This window comes from Bombina bombina, chromosome 3, assembly GCF_027579735.1.
Source record: "Bombina bombina isolate aBomBom1 chromosome 3, aBomBom1.pri, whole genome shotgun sequence".
NCBI lineage: Eukaryota > Metazoa > Chordata > Amphibia > Anura > Bombinatoridae > Bombina > Bombina bombina.
The window spans coordinates 47761963-47777294 of NC_069501.1; the positions used below are offsets into that span (position 1 = coordinate 47761963).

Consider the following 15332-nt stretch of genomic DNA (forward strand, 5'->3'; position numbering starts at 1 on the left):
AATGCTTACACAAAATTAAGAATTAATATTGCTAGGCAGAAACCTTTATGCGATCACTTAGATGTTTAAAAATAACATAGTTAAACGTATATATTACCAATTACATTACTATATAACAAGGACCAATCATATTGCTGGAAATTCATTTAGTAAAAACATTAGGCCAATCAAAACTAGGAGGCGTGTAGGTCTTATGTCGACTGTGTTCTCAATCAGGTACTATGTAGAATGCAGTTCCCAAACAGGTCTGTTATGTCACAGTTACATCACATGTTTGAGTGTCGATTCATATTGATGAAGTCTTTTTTGTGTGAACGATGTAAATTTTTAGTCACTTATACAATCAACCACTAGATACATAAAGGAGAGAAAGTGTCAATAGCATGTTATATACAGATGATCTCAAAAATGGTATATAAAATCCAAAGTTAAGGTGCATTTACATATATATAGAATTCTAGACATCCATATAGTGACAAATCAATTGAGACTAGAAATGATCTTTTTATGTTAACTATATAGATGCAGCAATTCTAACGTCCTTATTTAGACCCCAATGAGCATATGTTTTTAGAGTAGGTATCCACCAGAGTTCTCTTTGGTCTAGGTTTCTTCCTATTTTTCCTCCCCTCCAATGTGTAGATACTTTTTCTATTCCTAGCCATAAAAAGGATTCTTTCTTGTATTCTTTACAGCTACTGCAATGCAAGGGTACCCCGTGATCATCATGTTCTTTTTCAATTTTGTTGAGGTGTTCCAAGATTCTAGTCTTGAGGAATCTACTAGTTCGTCCTAAATATTGGCTCTTACAGCCACATTGTTATAAGTATAACACATTTTGTGTTTTGCATGTTATAAAACGTTTAATTTCAAATTCCTTTCCAGTAATTGAAGAAAAAGAGGTTTTATGTACTCTCTTGGTATAGTTACAACCTTTACATCTTCCGCAAGTGAAAAAGCCATTGAGATTACTAATTTGTATAGGTTTTGGGGGAGCCATTTCCTTAATCATAGATGGTGCCAGTTTCTGTTTAAAGTTTTGACCTTTTCTAAAAATGATCAAAGGATTTTTTGGAATTATAGGATTAAGGAATTCATCCACTTTTAGCACTTGCCAGTGCTTTTGTATTTTTTTTTTTTATTGTTTTGTGTTCACTATTAAATGTGGTGACAAATTTAGGAAAATGGGGCAAGTCTTTTTGCTTTGTTGTTTTAGTTAAAAGATCCTCCCTATTTTTATTTTTAACTTCGTTTCTTGCTTGTTCTAAATATTCACAATTTATACCCCTTTTGTTTAAATCTATCCTGTAGTAATGGTGACTGTAGTAATTAGGTTCCAAATTAGGGTCTTTAGACAGCCTCCAGTTTATAACTTCTAATCCCTTTTTATGATCTATAATAGAATATAGTGAGGTGACATCCATAGTTACCCACATGTATTTAAAAATCAGTCCGGGGCAGAAAACTGAGGGACGGCTGTGGTCACAGCTCCAGAAGGGAGTATTCATTCCTTCCATTGTGTCACCACTGTATTCTTTTGTATATTGAGCCTGTGGTGGTAATTAGTACCAGAATATTAAACCAATTGGGTTGTCCACTTTTTAAAATTATTTTATTGGAAGACAAATAATATAGGTATCAAAATTAACAGTTATCTATAAGCTACAAAAGTATAAAACAAGTTTCAAGAAATACAAAAAGCTATAACATCCAGTCCAAATTATACAGGGCAACTTTATCTTAAACAAACCCAGATTAAGCAATATTAACTAAATATAGTGAACCAGTGAATCTATCCCAAGGGAAATGCACAAGAATGCTAATATACTCAGCCAGTTCAGTTTCCAGTGCTCTCTCATCAGTTACTTCCAGGAGGTGAGGAAGATAAAAAAAAAGGGTGTATAGTAACTGTATAGTAACCGTTAGCTCCCATTGTATACTTATTTCACTTAAGGTGTGTCCTACCATACACCAATCAAAGGCTAAATGGGAGTGTCCTTCTTAGACAAAGACTAGGCCAAAGGCCTAGTCTATATTTTAAAGTATGTTTGTAAATTTAAGAATTAACTACTTGAACACTCTAGGGATAAATTCTCTGGTTTTATGACACCACAGAGCCCACTTCATGCCAGTGATGGCTGAGATCACCAAAACCTGAACTTTGAGAGTGTTAGGGTGTAGACCTTGTAAATAGCCATCATGCAAGAACTCCAGAAGATGACATAAGGAAACAATGGGTACCTCATGCTTCATCAGCCATGTTGAAATGACTCCCAATACTTTATAATAAACCAAAGAAGTAGATTTCTTTCTGGCACACATCAGTGTCTGAATACCTAATGGAGAAATATTCAGGCATTGAACCTGCAAGAACTCAGCAGCCAAGCTCTTAGTCTTGGATGCAGAATGAGTCCTCAATGCAATTGTCCAGAATCATCAACAGCATCCAGGGAGGTTGAACTGCCAACTGCTGCAATAGAGGAAACCAAGCGGAAAGATTCATGATTTATCTGAATACTTTGAAGAAGCTGAGAGGCCAGAGGAAATGTAGGAAAGATGTAGAACAGTTTGAAAAAAACATCCATTTCTTGGTAATGGCAATGGGTAATGGCTGAAGAAGTGAGGGTATTGACACTAGATGCTATGAGATGTATAACTGGTATATCCCCTTGTTGGTGATTATTCAAACACTGCTGAATTCAGTTGGAACTTCTGATGGAAGTTTCCTGTCTGCTTAGATAGTCTGCCTCAAAGCTGAGAGTCACTGGGAGATGCACTGCAAGATGATGTACATGTTTTTGAGTACAGATGAAGATTGAAGCCATCACTTTGAGTAACTACTGACTCTTGGTCCCTCCCTGAAAGCGGAGGTAGGACATTGCTGACTGGCAATAAAGTAGGGCCTGATAGATTGCCCTTACCTCCAGAAGATTTAACGGCTGTGTAACTATTGTTGCAGGCTTTTTGCCATGCATATACTGTCCCTGACAGAGACAACACCAATCTGACTTGCTGAAATCAGCTATGACATCTAATCTGGACTTAAGTTGAAATCCTATGGAGTGGTTCACTGACTGAATCCACCAGTAAAGAAGGCTCCGCAAGTTTGAGGGAACACAAATTATTTTAGAGAGACTTTGACTTCCTTTACAGTGGCTTAGAAAATGTTGCTGAAAGGGGCATATGTGCAACCTGACTCACTGACCTTGTAAATCTTAGAGGCTATAAGCCCTAATAACCACATGAGAAAGCTGCTCCCAGTCATATAATGGGCAGAGATAGAGTGAGCTGACTCATCTACCAATTTACTAGTCATCTAAGAAGCTGAAGGAACTGAAAAACGTTGTCCCTTTGTGCGTATAGGCTTGTTCTTTGTAGTTAGCAAGGTGCAGGGTGTTGTCCAAGTAGTGCAGAAGAAATATGCCTCTGAGACAAATTTCCACTAACATCTTTTGGAACTTTTGTAGCATTTGAGCCCTGGGCTGTTGCATCATTATTATGACTTAGTTTTCTGGTCTGTAGAGACTTACCCATGGCCTTGAAACTGTAATTGTAATTTCCAGCCTTGGGTATGAAAGGAATCCTTTGAAGCCTCTCCCTGGGTTTTTTATTGTTATTATTATTATACTTTATTTATGAAGCACCAACATATTCCGCAGCACTGTCCATGGATACAATTCATTTAAATAAAACAATACAAGACTTGTAAGAGACAGGACAACATTTACAAACACATACAGGAGGGATTGAGGGCCCTATTCCCATGAGAACTTACAATCTAGAAGAGTAAGAGGTTGAGAAACAGGAGGTGAGGACTGCAAGATTTTGAAAAATGTTAATACAGAGTTAGATGAGGGAAATGTTAGGTAAGTGAAGTTAATTTATTATTGAGTTGGGTGGTAGGCTTCCCTGAACAGAAAAGTCTTCAGGGAACATTTAAAGGAAGACAGATTAGGGCAAAGCCTGACAGCACGAGGAAGAGTGTTCCAGAGGGTAGGTGCTGCACGACAGAAGTCCTGCAGTCTAGCTTGAGAAGAGGTGATAGTTGCGGATGCAAGGAGCAGGTCATTGTTGGATCTTAGTGGACGGGCTGGAGTATACATGTGTATTAGAGAGGATAGGTAGAGGGGAGCGGCGTTGGTGAGAGCTTTGTATGTAAGGGTGAGAATTTTGAATTTAATTCTGCTGTGAATGGGGAGCCAATGAAGGGACTCGCAGAGAGGTGCAGCAGATACAGATCGACGGGAAAGGTGGCTCAGCCTGGCAGAAGCATTTAGGATGGATTGAAGGGAGGAGAGGCGGGAAAGAGGGAGGCCAGCAAGTAGGTTATTGCAGTAGTCAAGTCGGGAGATAACAAGGGAGTGGATTAAATACCAGAAGAAATACCAGATAAGCAGTCGCTGACATGAGAAAGGACAGAGGGAGAGAGAGCAGGGGTGGAGCGGTAGATCTGGGTGTCATCAGCATAGAGGTGATATTTGAAGCCGTAACTGTTGATAAGTTTACCCAGTGAAGAAGTATAGATGGAGAAGTGTAGAGGACCCAGAACAGATCCTTGAGGTACTCCAACAGACAGAGGCAAAGGAGAGGAGGATTCGCCGGCAAATGACACAGAAAAAGACCTGTGGGAAAGATAGGAGTGAATCCAGGAAAGAGCAGTGTCACAGAGGCCAAAAGAGCTAAGGGTCTGTAGGAGGAGGGGGTGGTCAACTGTGTCGAAGGCAGCTGAGAGGTCGAGTAAGATGAGTATAGAGTAGTGGCCAATATTTTTTGCAGAGAGAAGATCGTTTGTAACCTTGGTAAGGGCAGTCTCAGTTTAGTGTTTTGGGCAGAATCCGGATTGCAGTGGGTCAAGCAAGGAGTTGGTGGACAGGAAGTTGGTTAGGCGATTGTAAACTAGTTTTCCAAGGAGTTTTGATGTTAGTGGAAGCAGTGATATAGGGTCGAGGGAGGGTTTTTTGAGTATGGGAGTGCCTTTTAAAAGAAGATGGGAATGAGCCGGTAGAGAAAGATAGGTTGAAGATGTGGGTAAGAGCAGGAGTGAGGGTGGAAGATAGGGAGGGTATTAGATGGGAAGGGATAGGGTTGAGTGGGCAGGTATTGAGGCGTGAGGAAGATAGTAAGGAAGAAACTTCATTCTCAGTGGCTGGATGGAAGATAGAGAGGGTGGCAGAGGGAGTAATTGGGCCTGTTGGAATATTGCAGGTTGGTGTTGGGATGTTGCTTCGGTTAGTACGTGTTTTGTTTAAAAAGTAGTCTGCCAGGGCTTGAGCACTAAAGACAGACGGGGTTGGTGGAGTAGGTGGGTAGAGAGGAGAGAGTTAAAGGTGGAAAAGAGTCGTTTAGTGTTTGAGGAAAGAGTAGATATGAGAGAAGTAGGTTTGCTTGGCTAAGTGAAGGGCAGAAGTGTATGAACGAAGAATAAACTTATAGTGTATGAAATCAGGTTCAGAGTGGTGGTGTATTGCGCAGCTGGGGAGGGGCAAATGTGTCTAGTGCAGAGGAGAGAGTTTTGTTATAGTGGGCTGTAGCGAGATCAGGGCAGGTTATAGTAAAAGTGTAAGGGAGGAGATTTTGAATGATTTTTGAAAATTGGAGCGGGTCTACAGCATGTGTATTTCTGCAGGTGCGGGGGCGGGATGGAGAAGTGGGTTTAGCTTTTGAATTAATATTATAGGTGACCAGTTGATGGTCTGAAATGGGAAAAGGGCGACAGGTGGTGTCAGATATAGAGCAAAGGTAAGGAAAATACCAGGTCGATGGAGTGTCCATCAAAGTGAGTCGGGAGTAGGGTGGATTGTGAGAGACCGAAGGAGGATGTGAGTGAAAGAAGTTTAGAGGCAGCGGGGGCAGATGGGTTGTCAATGGGAATGTTGAAGTCCCCAAGAATTAGGGTTGATATATTTGAAGAGAGAAAGTGAGGAAGCCAGGCGGCGAAGTTGTCAAAGAATTGGGAGGTTGGTCCAGGAGGGCGATAGATGACTGCCACTTTGAGGGAGAGAGGGGAGAACATGCAAATGCAGTGGACTTCAAAGGAGGAGAAGGAGAGCGATGGGATTGGAGATAGGTATGCAGGAGGGGGAGACTTTAAGATGACTAAATGGTTTGTATTGAGATATCTAAATGGGGGGAGCAGCTCTTTTGGAAGAAGTGTATTCATATCTTCTGTTCTTTTGGAGATTAAGGCCTCAAGTTCCTTACCAAACAACATTGCTCATTTAAATGGTAAGCTTAGAGGATTCCGCTTGAAGCTAAAGTCAGAACCAGAACTGAATGGCTTTATTCTTAGAAACATTGCCAGAATGAAGCTGCAAATATTTTTTAAGATCTTGCTCCATTTATTTTTCTATTATATCTGTAAAGGCAGCACTCTCATCGATAGAAAACAACATTTTTTTAGTCTGTTAATAGAAGCATCCACCTTAAAGGGACAGTCTACACCTTAGTCATCTTAAAGTCTTACCTTAGATAAAGCTGCAAATAGCCTCCTGCAACCCTTTCAATATCATGTAGCAGGAACGGTAAAAAAGTTATTTTAAAAAGAATATAGTTTCTGGCCTCCAAACTCCACCCACTGATGACATCACGATCTGAGCTGCATATGACGACCAATCACAAAAGCCTCACTAGTTGGATTCAGTAAACTGTCAATGCTATTCAGCAGAGTGCCCAGATGCAGCTTGGATCGTGATGTCATTAGTGGGGGGAGTTTGGTGGCCATTTCAAAGTGGGCAGAAACAATATTCTTTTTAAAAAAAAACTTTTTTACCTTTCCTGCTGCCTGATATAGAAAGGGGTGCAGGAGGTTATGTGCAGCTTTATCTAAGGTAAGACTTTAAGATGACTAAGGTGTAGACTGTCCCTTTAAGAACATTACAAAAGAGCGGACTAATTGATGTAGGTGAACAGAAGACCTTACTATTTTTTCGGGAATAGGCAGTTTGTTCTCTGGTTTATAAAAATAACCCAAATATCATTTCAAAATAGCCTCAGTTATAGGGAATTCATCACCGGTCAGAGGAGGTGGATGTTCGATTCATGTAAACTTCCTGTTTCTCTTATAGAATGAATAAATTCAAACAAGACATTCTCTGCTTCAAATGCAGAGCCAGAAAGGTGCAGATCCACTGTATCAGCAAGTTTTGCAGAAGGAGAGGTATTAGAGAAACTGCCATCATACATACTGTACAAAGTTTTTAGTCCTGCCAGACACTATTAGTAGCAAGGGCACAAACAAGCTTAAAAGCAGGCTCCGTCTGGAAAATAGGCATGAAGTGGTTAACTGCCTTTCAGCTAGATTACGAGTTTTGCGTTATGAGTGAAAAAGCATCGTTATGCTTCATAACGATGCTTTTTCCATAACGCCGCTATTACAAGTCTTGTCAGAATAGGTTTACCGCACACCTTTTTGGCCATCACGCAACGTTAGTACCGCAGTTTTTAAAAAGTCCTTTTTCAATGGGACTTCCATAGCGCCGGTATTACGAGTTTTTCTGTGAGGCCAAAAAGTGAGCGTTACAGCCTAAAATGACAAGATCCGTACCGCCATCTAAAGTAAGTAGTTAGGAGTTTTATGCTACAAAGCTGTAACTTAAAACTCATAACTAAAGTGTTACAAAGTACACTTACACCCATAAACTACCTATTAACCCCTAAACCGAGGCCCTCCCGCATCGCAAACACTATAATAAATTTATTAACCCTTAATCTGCCGCTCCGGACATCACCACCACTTAAAAAATGTATTAACCCCTATTCCGCCGCTTCCCGACATCGTCACCACTATAATAAAATTATTAACCCCTAAACCACCGCCCTCCCGCATCGCAAACACTATTTAAATATTATTAACCCCTAATCTGCCGTCCACCCACACCGCCGCTATAATAAACCTATTAACCCCTAAACCTAACCCTAACGTAACCCTAACTTAAATTTAATTAAAATAAAACTAAATAAAACTTAATATTTGTACCTAAATAATTCCTATTTAAAACTAAATACTTACCTGTAAAATAAAACCTAAGCTAGCTACAATATAACTAATAGTTACATTGTATCTATCTTAGGTTTTATTTTTATTTCACAGCTAAGTTTGTATTTATTTTAACTAGGTAGACTAGTTAGTAAATAGTTATTAACTATTTACTAACTACCTAGTTAAATTAAATACAAACTTACCTGTAAAATAAAACCTAACCTGCCTTACAATACAACCTAACATTACAATAAAATAAATTAAATTAATAAAATACAATTATCTAAATTACACAAAATAAAAAACAAAATTTTCAAAAATAAAAACAAATTACTGTTAATCTAATAGCCCTATCAAAATAAAAAAAACCTAGCCTTCACTAAACTGCCAATGGCCCTTAAAAAATACCTGTACAAAATAATACAAACACCCCCCAACAGTAAAACCCACCACCCACACAACCAAACCCCCCAAATTAAAACCTAAATAAACCTAAGCTCCCCATTGCCCTGAAAAGGGCATTTGGATGGGCATTGCCCTTAAAAGGGCATTTAGCTCTTTTACTGCCCAAACCCTAAGCTAAAAATAAAACCCACCCAATAAACCCTTAAAAAAAACTATCACTAACCCCCGACGATCCACTTACAGTTTTCGAAGACCGGACATCTTCTATCTTCATCCATCCGGCGCGGAGCGGGTCCATCTTCAAGACATCCGGCGCGGAGCATCCTCTTCTTCCGATGGTCAACGTAGAATTAAGTTTCCCTTTAAGGTACGTCATCCAAGATTGTGTCCCTTTCCTTCCCGATTGGCTGATAGAATTCTATCAGCCAATAGGAATTAAAGGGGAAAAAATCCTATTGGCTGTTGCAATCAGCCAATACGATTGATTTTTTATCCTATTGGCTAATCCAATCAGCCAATAGGATTGAGCTCTCATTCTATTGGCTGATTGGATCAGCCAATAGGATGAAAGCTCAATCCTATTGGCTGATTGCAACAGCCAATAGGATTTTTCCCCTTTAATTCCTATTGGCTGATAGAATTCTATCAGCCAATCGGAATGTAAGGGACGCCATCTTGGATGACGTACCTTAAAGGGAAACTTCATTCTAGGTTGACCATCGGAAGAAGAGGATGCTTCGCGTTGGATATCTTGAAGATGGACCCGCTCCGCGCGGGATGGATGAAGATAGAAGATGCTGTTTGGATGAAGACTTCTGCCGGCTTTGATGAGGACTTCAGCCTGCTTGGATGAAGACTTCTGCCGGCTTTGATGAGGACTTCTGCCGCTTGGATGAGGATGGATGTCCGATCTTCGAAAACTGTAAGTGGATCGTTGGAGGTTAGTGTTAGGTTTTTTTAAGGGTTTATTGGCTGGGTTTTATTTTTAGCTTAGGGTTTGGGCAGTAAAAGAGCTAAATGCCCTTTTAAGGGCAATGCCCATCCAAATGCCCTTTTCAGGGCAATGGGGAGCTTAGGTATATTTAGATATGTTTTTATTTGGGGGGTTTGGTTGTGTGGGTGGTGGGTTTTACTGTTGGTGGGGGTTTTTGTAAATTTTTTTTTACAGGTAAAAGAGCTGATTTCTTTGGGGCAATGCCCCGCAAAAGGCCCTTTTAAGGGCTATTGGCAGTTTAGTGTAGGCTAGGGTTTTTTTTATTCTTGGGGGACTTTTTTATTTTGATAGGGCTATTAGATTAGGAGTAATTCGTTTTTAATTTTGATAATTTCTTTTTTTAATTTGTGTAACTTTGTATTTATTTTAACTAGGTAGTTAGTAAATAGTTCATAACTATTTAGTAACTAGTCTACCTAGTTAAAATAAATACAAACTTGCCTGTGAAATAAAAATAAACCCTAAGCTTAATACAATGTAACTATTAGTTATATTGTAGCTAGCTTAGGTTTTATTTAACAGGTAAGTATTTAGTTTTAAATAGGAATTATTTAGGTAATAATTGTAAGGTTTATTTAGATTTATTTTAATTATATTTAAGTTAGGGGGTGTTAGGGTTAGGTTCAGGGTTACGTTAGGGTTATGCTTAGGGTTACGTTAGGGTTAGGTTTAGGGGTTAATATATGTATTTAGTGTTAGTGATGTTGGAGGCCAGAGGTTTAGGGGTTAATAACTTTAGTATAGTGGCAGCGACATTGGGGGTGGCCGATTAGGGGTTAATAACTAATGTAGGTGGCGGCGATGTTTAGGGGCGGCAGATTAGTGGTTAATAAGTGTATTTCAGTAGCGGTGATGTTAGGGGCAGCAGATTAGGGGTTAATAACATGAAGGAAAGAATTGTCAGCCCTGTGTCTGCAGCGAGTAGGAGAAGCCAAAGGCAGCCTTCAGACAAGAATGGTTAGAGTTCAGGACCTTGGTCACATGTGACATTATACCAAGATGGTGGTACCAACCTGAACACTCACACACCACCACTACTCTAAGCTATTTGAAAAGGGAATACCCCTACAGCACCCTCTCACTGCTAGCCCAACAATTGCCTGTACAGGTCAAAAACCCCACTGAGTACATAACCCAGAATCAGCCAGTGATCCTGGTAGATAGGACAGGTTTTGCTACTTATAGGCCCATTAAAGGGACATGAAAGTGGCATATTCTCTTTCATTATTCAGATAGAACATGCCATTTTAAACAACTTTCCAATTTACTTATATTATCTAATTTGCTTCATTTTTGTGGCATTCTTTGTTGAAGAAGCAGCAATGCACCTCTGGGAGCTAGCTGAACATATAAGGCGAGCCAATCAAATAAGGCATATAAGTGCAGCCCCCAATCAGCAGCTACTGGGCCTACCTAGGTATCCCCTTTTTAACAAAGGATACCAAGAGAACAAAACAAATTATCTAATGGAAGTAAAATGGAGAGTTATTTAATATTACATGCTCTATCTAAATCAGGTAAGAAAACAATTGGGTTTCATGTGCTTTAAGGAGAATTAGATCTTTAGTAAGTTAACCTTCTAGGTAGCTCCATGTGAACTTTAGGCTTGTGGTTTTTAATAGAAACGTTTCCCACCATGTGCATGAGTTTATAAAAATACCTGCGCATATGTTCTTTCACGTCTCCAGTTTAGCGTGTACAACATTAAACAACAGTACCTCTAAACCCTAACTACAGCAAATCAGTATGTTTTATCCATCTCTTGCAAACACCTACAGGAAACAATGTAGCTGATGCAGTTGATCAAATAAGCTATCTACAATTTGCCCTGGAGGGCCTCAGACGGACCAGGACATTACTGAACCAGATTAACGCTCCGGTATTCAAGCTGAGATCAGGAAATTCTGCTCTGTTTGCCATCATCACTGACAGCTTTATTTGGATGTTCCTTGATAAGATGCTAACCAGTTGTGTGATTTAACTTTTTTATTAGACTCCCAAGGCTGGACTAACAGCTATGAAACCTTTCTGTGGAGCTTATTTACTAGAGTGCGGAGAGAGATCTTGCTAATTCTAGTGAATATGCTTTATAGAGTAACACAGTAATGCAGGTGCTGGAGAGAAACCTTTCACCAGATTGTATTTAGGGTTTACATTGTTTTTATATGGTGCCTTACTCCTCCAATATAATGTTATTCTCTTTTTAAAAACTCAGGAAACGCCAGCTGAATCCCGGGAAAAGAATCGTGAGTGTATCCTTCTCAACTTCTTCGATGACCACGATGTTTGGCACTTCTTGTCTTCAACTGCCATGTTTTTTTCCTTCCTGGTGAGCTGGCTTTTCCATTCTGTGGTTTGTGGGATATTAGCTAATATCTTATTTTAGAAATCGAAAAGACCAAATTAACAAAAATGCTTTAAGGAAAAGTTATTACTTTCTCAGCTGCATACGCACGTATGCTATGTGTGACTAGAGGATCAGGATACAAACACCATGCCTGCCTATTGTGTCATACAAGCCTCTACTTAGTCAGTGAGAAGGGCGCACGGGGCACTCATAGCATATGTGCATATGTCACTAAAAAATAGTAATAACCTATATTCATTTAAATTTTGACCTTTATATCCTATCGCAAATGTAAAACTCTTCATTGTAAGCTTTTAAATTACATTTTCATGAGTCAGATAGAGAACACAATTTTAAACAACCTGTGAGTTCACACATCCATTATCTAAATGAGCACAGTCTTTTTATATACACACTTTCTGAGTCACCTGCTCCTGCTGAGCATGTGCAAGATTCACAGAATATACGTATATGCATTTGTGATTGGTTTCAGATATGGTCTGTCCATTCAGAAATCTCACCAGTACCAGCTTAGAACTATTTCTTCTATAAGGTACGACGAGTCCACGGATTCATCCTTGTGGGATATTATCCTCCTGCTACCAGGAAGTGGCAAAGAGCACCACAGCAGAGCTGTCTATATAGCTCCTCCTTTAGCTCCACCCCCCAGTCACTCTCTTTGCCTACTCTAAGTACTAGGAAGGGTAACGTGAAAGAGGTGATAAAATATTAGTTTTTAATTTCTTCAAGCAAGAGTTTTTTGTTTTAAATGGTACCGGTGTGTACTACTATTTACTCTCAGGCAGCAGATGGATGAAGACTTCTGCCTGGAGGATGATGATCTTAGCATTTGTAACTAAGATCCAGTGCTGTTCCCACAGAGGCTGAGGGGTACAGGAAACTTCAGTGTGAGGAACGTTTTCATGCTATATAGCAGTAAGGTATGTTCAGTCATTTTTTCTGGAGATACTGTGTATTTCAGAAAGGCTGACAGTATCCCCATGAGGGTAAGGGTAAGCAGTAATCCTAAGAGCTATAGAAAGGCATTACTAAGCTTGCATAAGGGGCTAATTAAAAAATGGTTGACACTGAGTTTTGAATGTTTGTGGGCAAACGTTTTCTGAACTGGGAGTACTGTTAACGTTTTGTGGGCAATAACGTTTATTGGGCAACTTTATTGAGGGTACACTTGGCTTTTTTTTTTGGGTCTCAGAACCCACATGGCTAGTTTAAAACCGCTCTGGTGCGGTTCTTTGAGGCTGTAGAGACATTGAGTGAGATGGGCGGGGCCTATTTTCGCGCCTTAGATGCGCAGTTGTTTTCACTCAGCAAGCAGCAAGCTCCAACTCCTGAGGGCCCTTGTGTATGTTTTGGGCCAAATCGAAGCTTTAACCCCATATTTACAATCCCTGAGGGCAGGTAGGCGCCACAGCAGGGCTGTAGCAAGGTGCTGGGGGTGTTTTTTTTCCGGATTTAGGCCTTAATTCAATCCGGTTTGCACAATAAAGGGTTAAATGTTAAATGTTCTTGTGGGGCAAACTTAACTACACATATTGAGTCTGCTATCAAAAATTTGACAAATTTGGTGCATTTTAAAGGGATACTAAACCCAATTTTTTTCTTTCATTATTCAGATAGAGCATGAGATTTTAAGCACCTTTCTAATTTACTCCTATTATCAATTTTTCTTTGTTCTCATGCTATCTTGATTTGAAAAAGCAGTACTGTAAACTTTAGAGCCGGACCATTTTTTGTTCAGAACCTGGGTAGCACTTGCTGATTTGTGGCTAAATGTAGCAAACCAATCAGCAAGCTCTACCAAGGTGCTGAACTAAAAATGGGCTGGCTCCTAACCTTTTATTACTGCTTTTTCAAATCAAGATAATATGAGAACAAAGAAAAATTGATAATAGGAGTAAATAAGAAAGTTGCTTAAAATTGCATGCTCTATCGGAATCATGAAAGAAAAAATGTGGGGTTAGTATCCCTTTAAAGCAGTTTTGCAGAACGTGTATGCTTTTTTTCTCTTAAAGGCGCAGTACCGTTTTTTAAGATTGTTGTTTTTTTCACTAAATAAAGTGTTTTCATGCTTGTTTGTAGTAATTACTAGCCTGTTCAACATGTCTGACATTGAGGAAAGTCATTGTTCAATATGTTTAGAAGCCATTGTGGAACCCCCACTTAGAATGTGTCCCTCATGCACTGAAAGGTCAATAAATTGCAAAGAACATATTTTAGCTACTAAAAGTGTGTTGCAGGATGATTCTCATTCAGAAGGGAATCAGGATATGCCATCTAATTCTCCCCAAGTGTCACAACCATTAACCCCCGCACAAGCAACGCCAAGTACTTCTAGTGCGTCTAATTCTTTCACCTTGCAAGATATGGCCGCAGTTATGAATACTACCCTCACAAAGGTTTTATCTAAGCTGCCTGGGTTGCAGGGGAAGCGCAGTAGGTCTGGTATCAGAACAAATGCTGAGCCCTCTGACGCTTTATTAGCCATATCCGATGTACCCTCACAATGTTCAGAGTTGGGGGTGAGGGATTTGCTGTCTGAGGGAGAGATTTCTGATTTAGGAAAGATGTTCCCTCAGACAGACTCAGATATGACGGCTTTTAAATTTAAACTAGAACACCTCCGCTTATTGCTCAGGGAGGTTTTAGCGACTCTGGATGATTGTGACTCTATTGTAGTTCCAGAGAAATTGTGTAAAATGGACAGATTTCTAGAGGTTCCTGCTTACACTGATGTTTTTCCGGTCCCTAAGAGGATTTCCGACATTGTTACTAAGGAGTGGGATAGACCAGGTATTCAGTTCGCTCCCCCTCCTACTTTTAAGAAAATGTTTCCCATATCAGACACCATGCGGGACTCATGGCAGACGGTCCCTAAGGTGGAGGGAGCTATTTCTACCCTGGCTAAGCGTACAACTATACCTATTGAGGACAGTTGTGCTTTCAAAGATCCTATGGATAAAAAATTATAGGGTCTCCTAAAGAAAATATTTGTTCATCAGGGTTTTCTTCTCCAACCTATAGAGTGCATTGTTCCCGTAACTACTGCAGCTGCTTTTTGGTTCGAGGCTCTGGAGGAGGCTCTTCAGGTTGAGACCCCATTAGATGATATTCTGGATAGAATTAGGGCTCTCAAGCTAGCTAATTCTTTCATTACATATGCCGCTTTTCAACTGGCTAAATTAGCGGCAAAGAATTCAGGTTTTGCCATTTTAGCACGTAGAGCGTTATGGCTTAAGTCCTGGTCTGCTGATGTGTCATCAAAATCTAAGCTTTTTGCCATCCCTTTCAAGGGTAAGACCCTATTCGGGCCTGAACTGAAAGAGATAATTTCAGACATCACTGGAGGGAAAGGCCATGCCCTTCCTCAGGATAAGACAAATAAGATGAGGACCAAACAAAATATTTTTCGTTCCTTTCGAAACTTCAAAGGTGGTCCCTCTACCTCTTCTCCTGCTGCAAAGCAAGAGGGGAATTTTGCTCAATCCAAGTCAGTCTGGAGACCTAACCAGACTTGGAACAAAGGTAAACAGGCCAAGAAGCCCGCTGCTGCCACCAAGACAGCATGAAGGGGTAGCCCCCGATCCGGG

General features: G+C 40.0%; 1 protein-coding gene across 2 annotated transcripts in view; it reads left to right on the forward strand.

The window, feature by feature from the left end:
• Positions 1-15332, forward strand: part of SIDT1 (SID1 transmembrane family member 1) — a 321104-nt gene that overhangs the window by 281338 nt on the left and 24434 nt on the right. Inside the window, exon 25 of one of the 2 annotated variants that reach the window (XM_053705818.1) lies at positions 11593-11706. The exons of the other annotated variant lie outside the window; for it this stretch is intronic. Coding sequence (XP_053561793.1) covers positions 11593-11706 — 114 coding nt within the window. The remainder of the gene's footprint in view (positions 1-11592; positions 11707-15332) is intronic. 2 annotated transcript variants of the gene reach the window in all.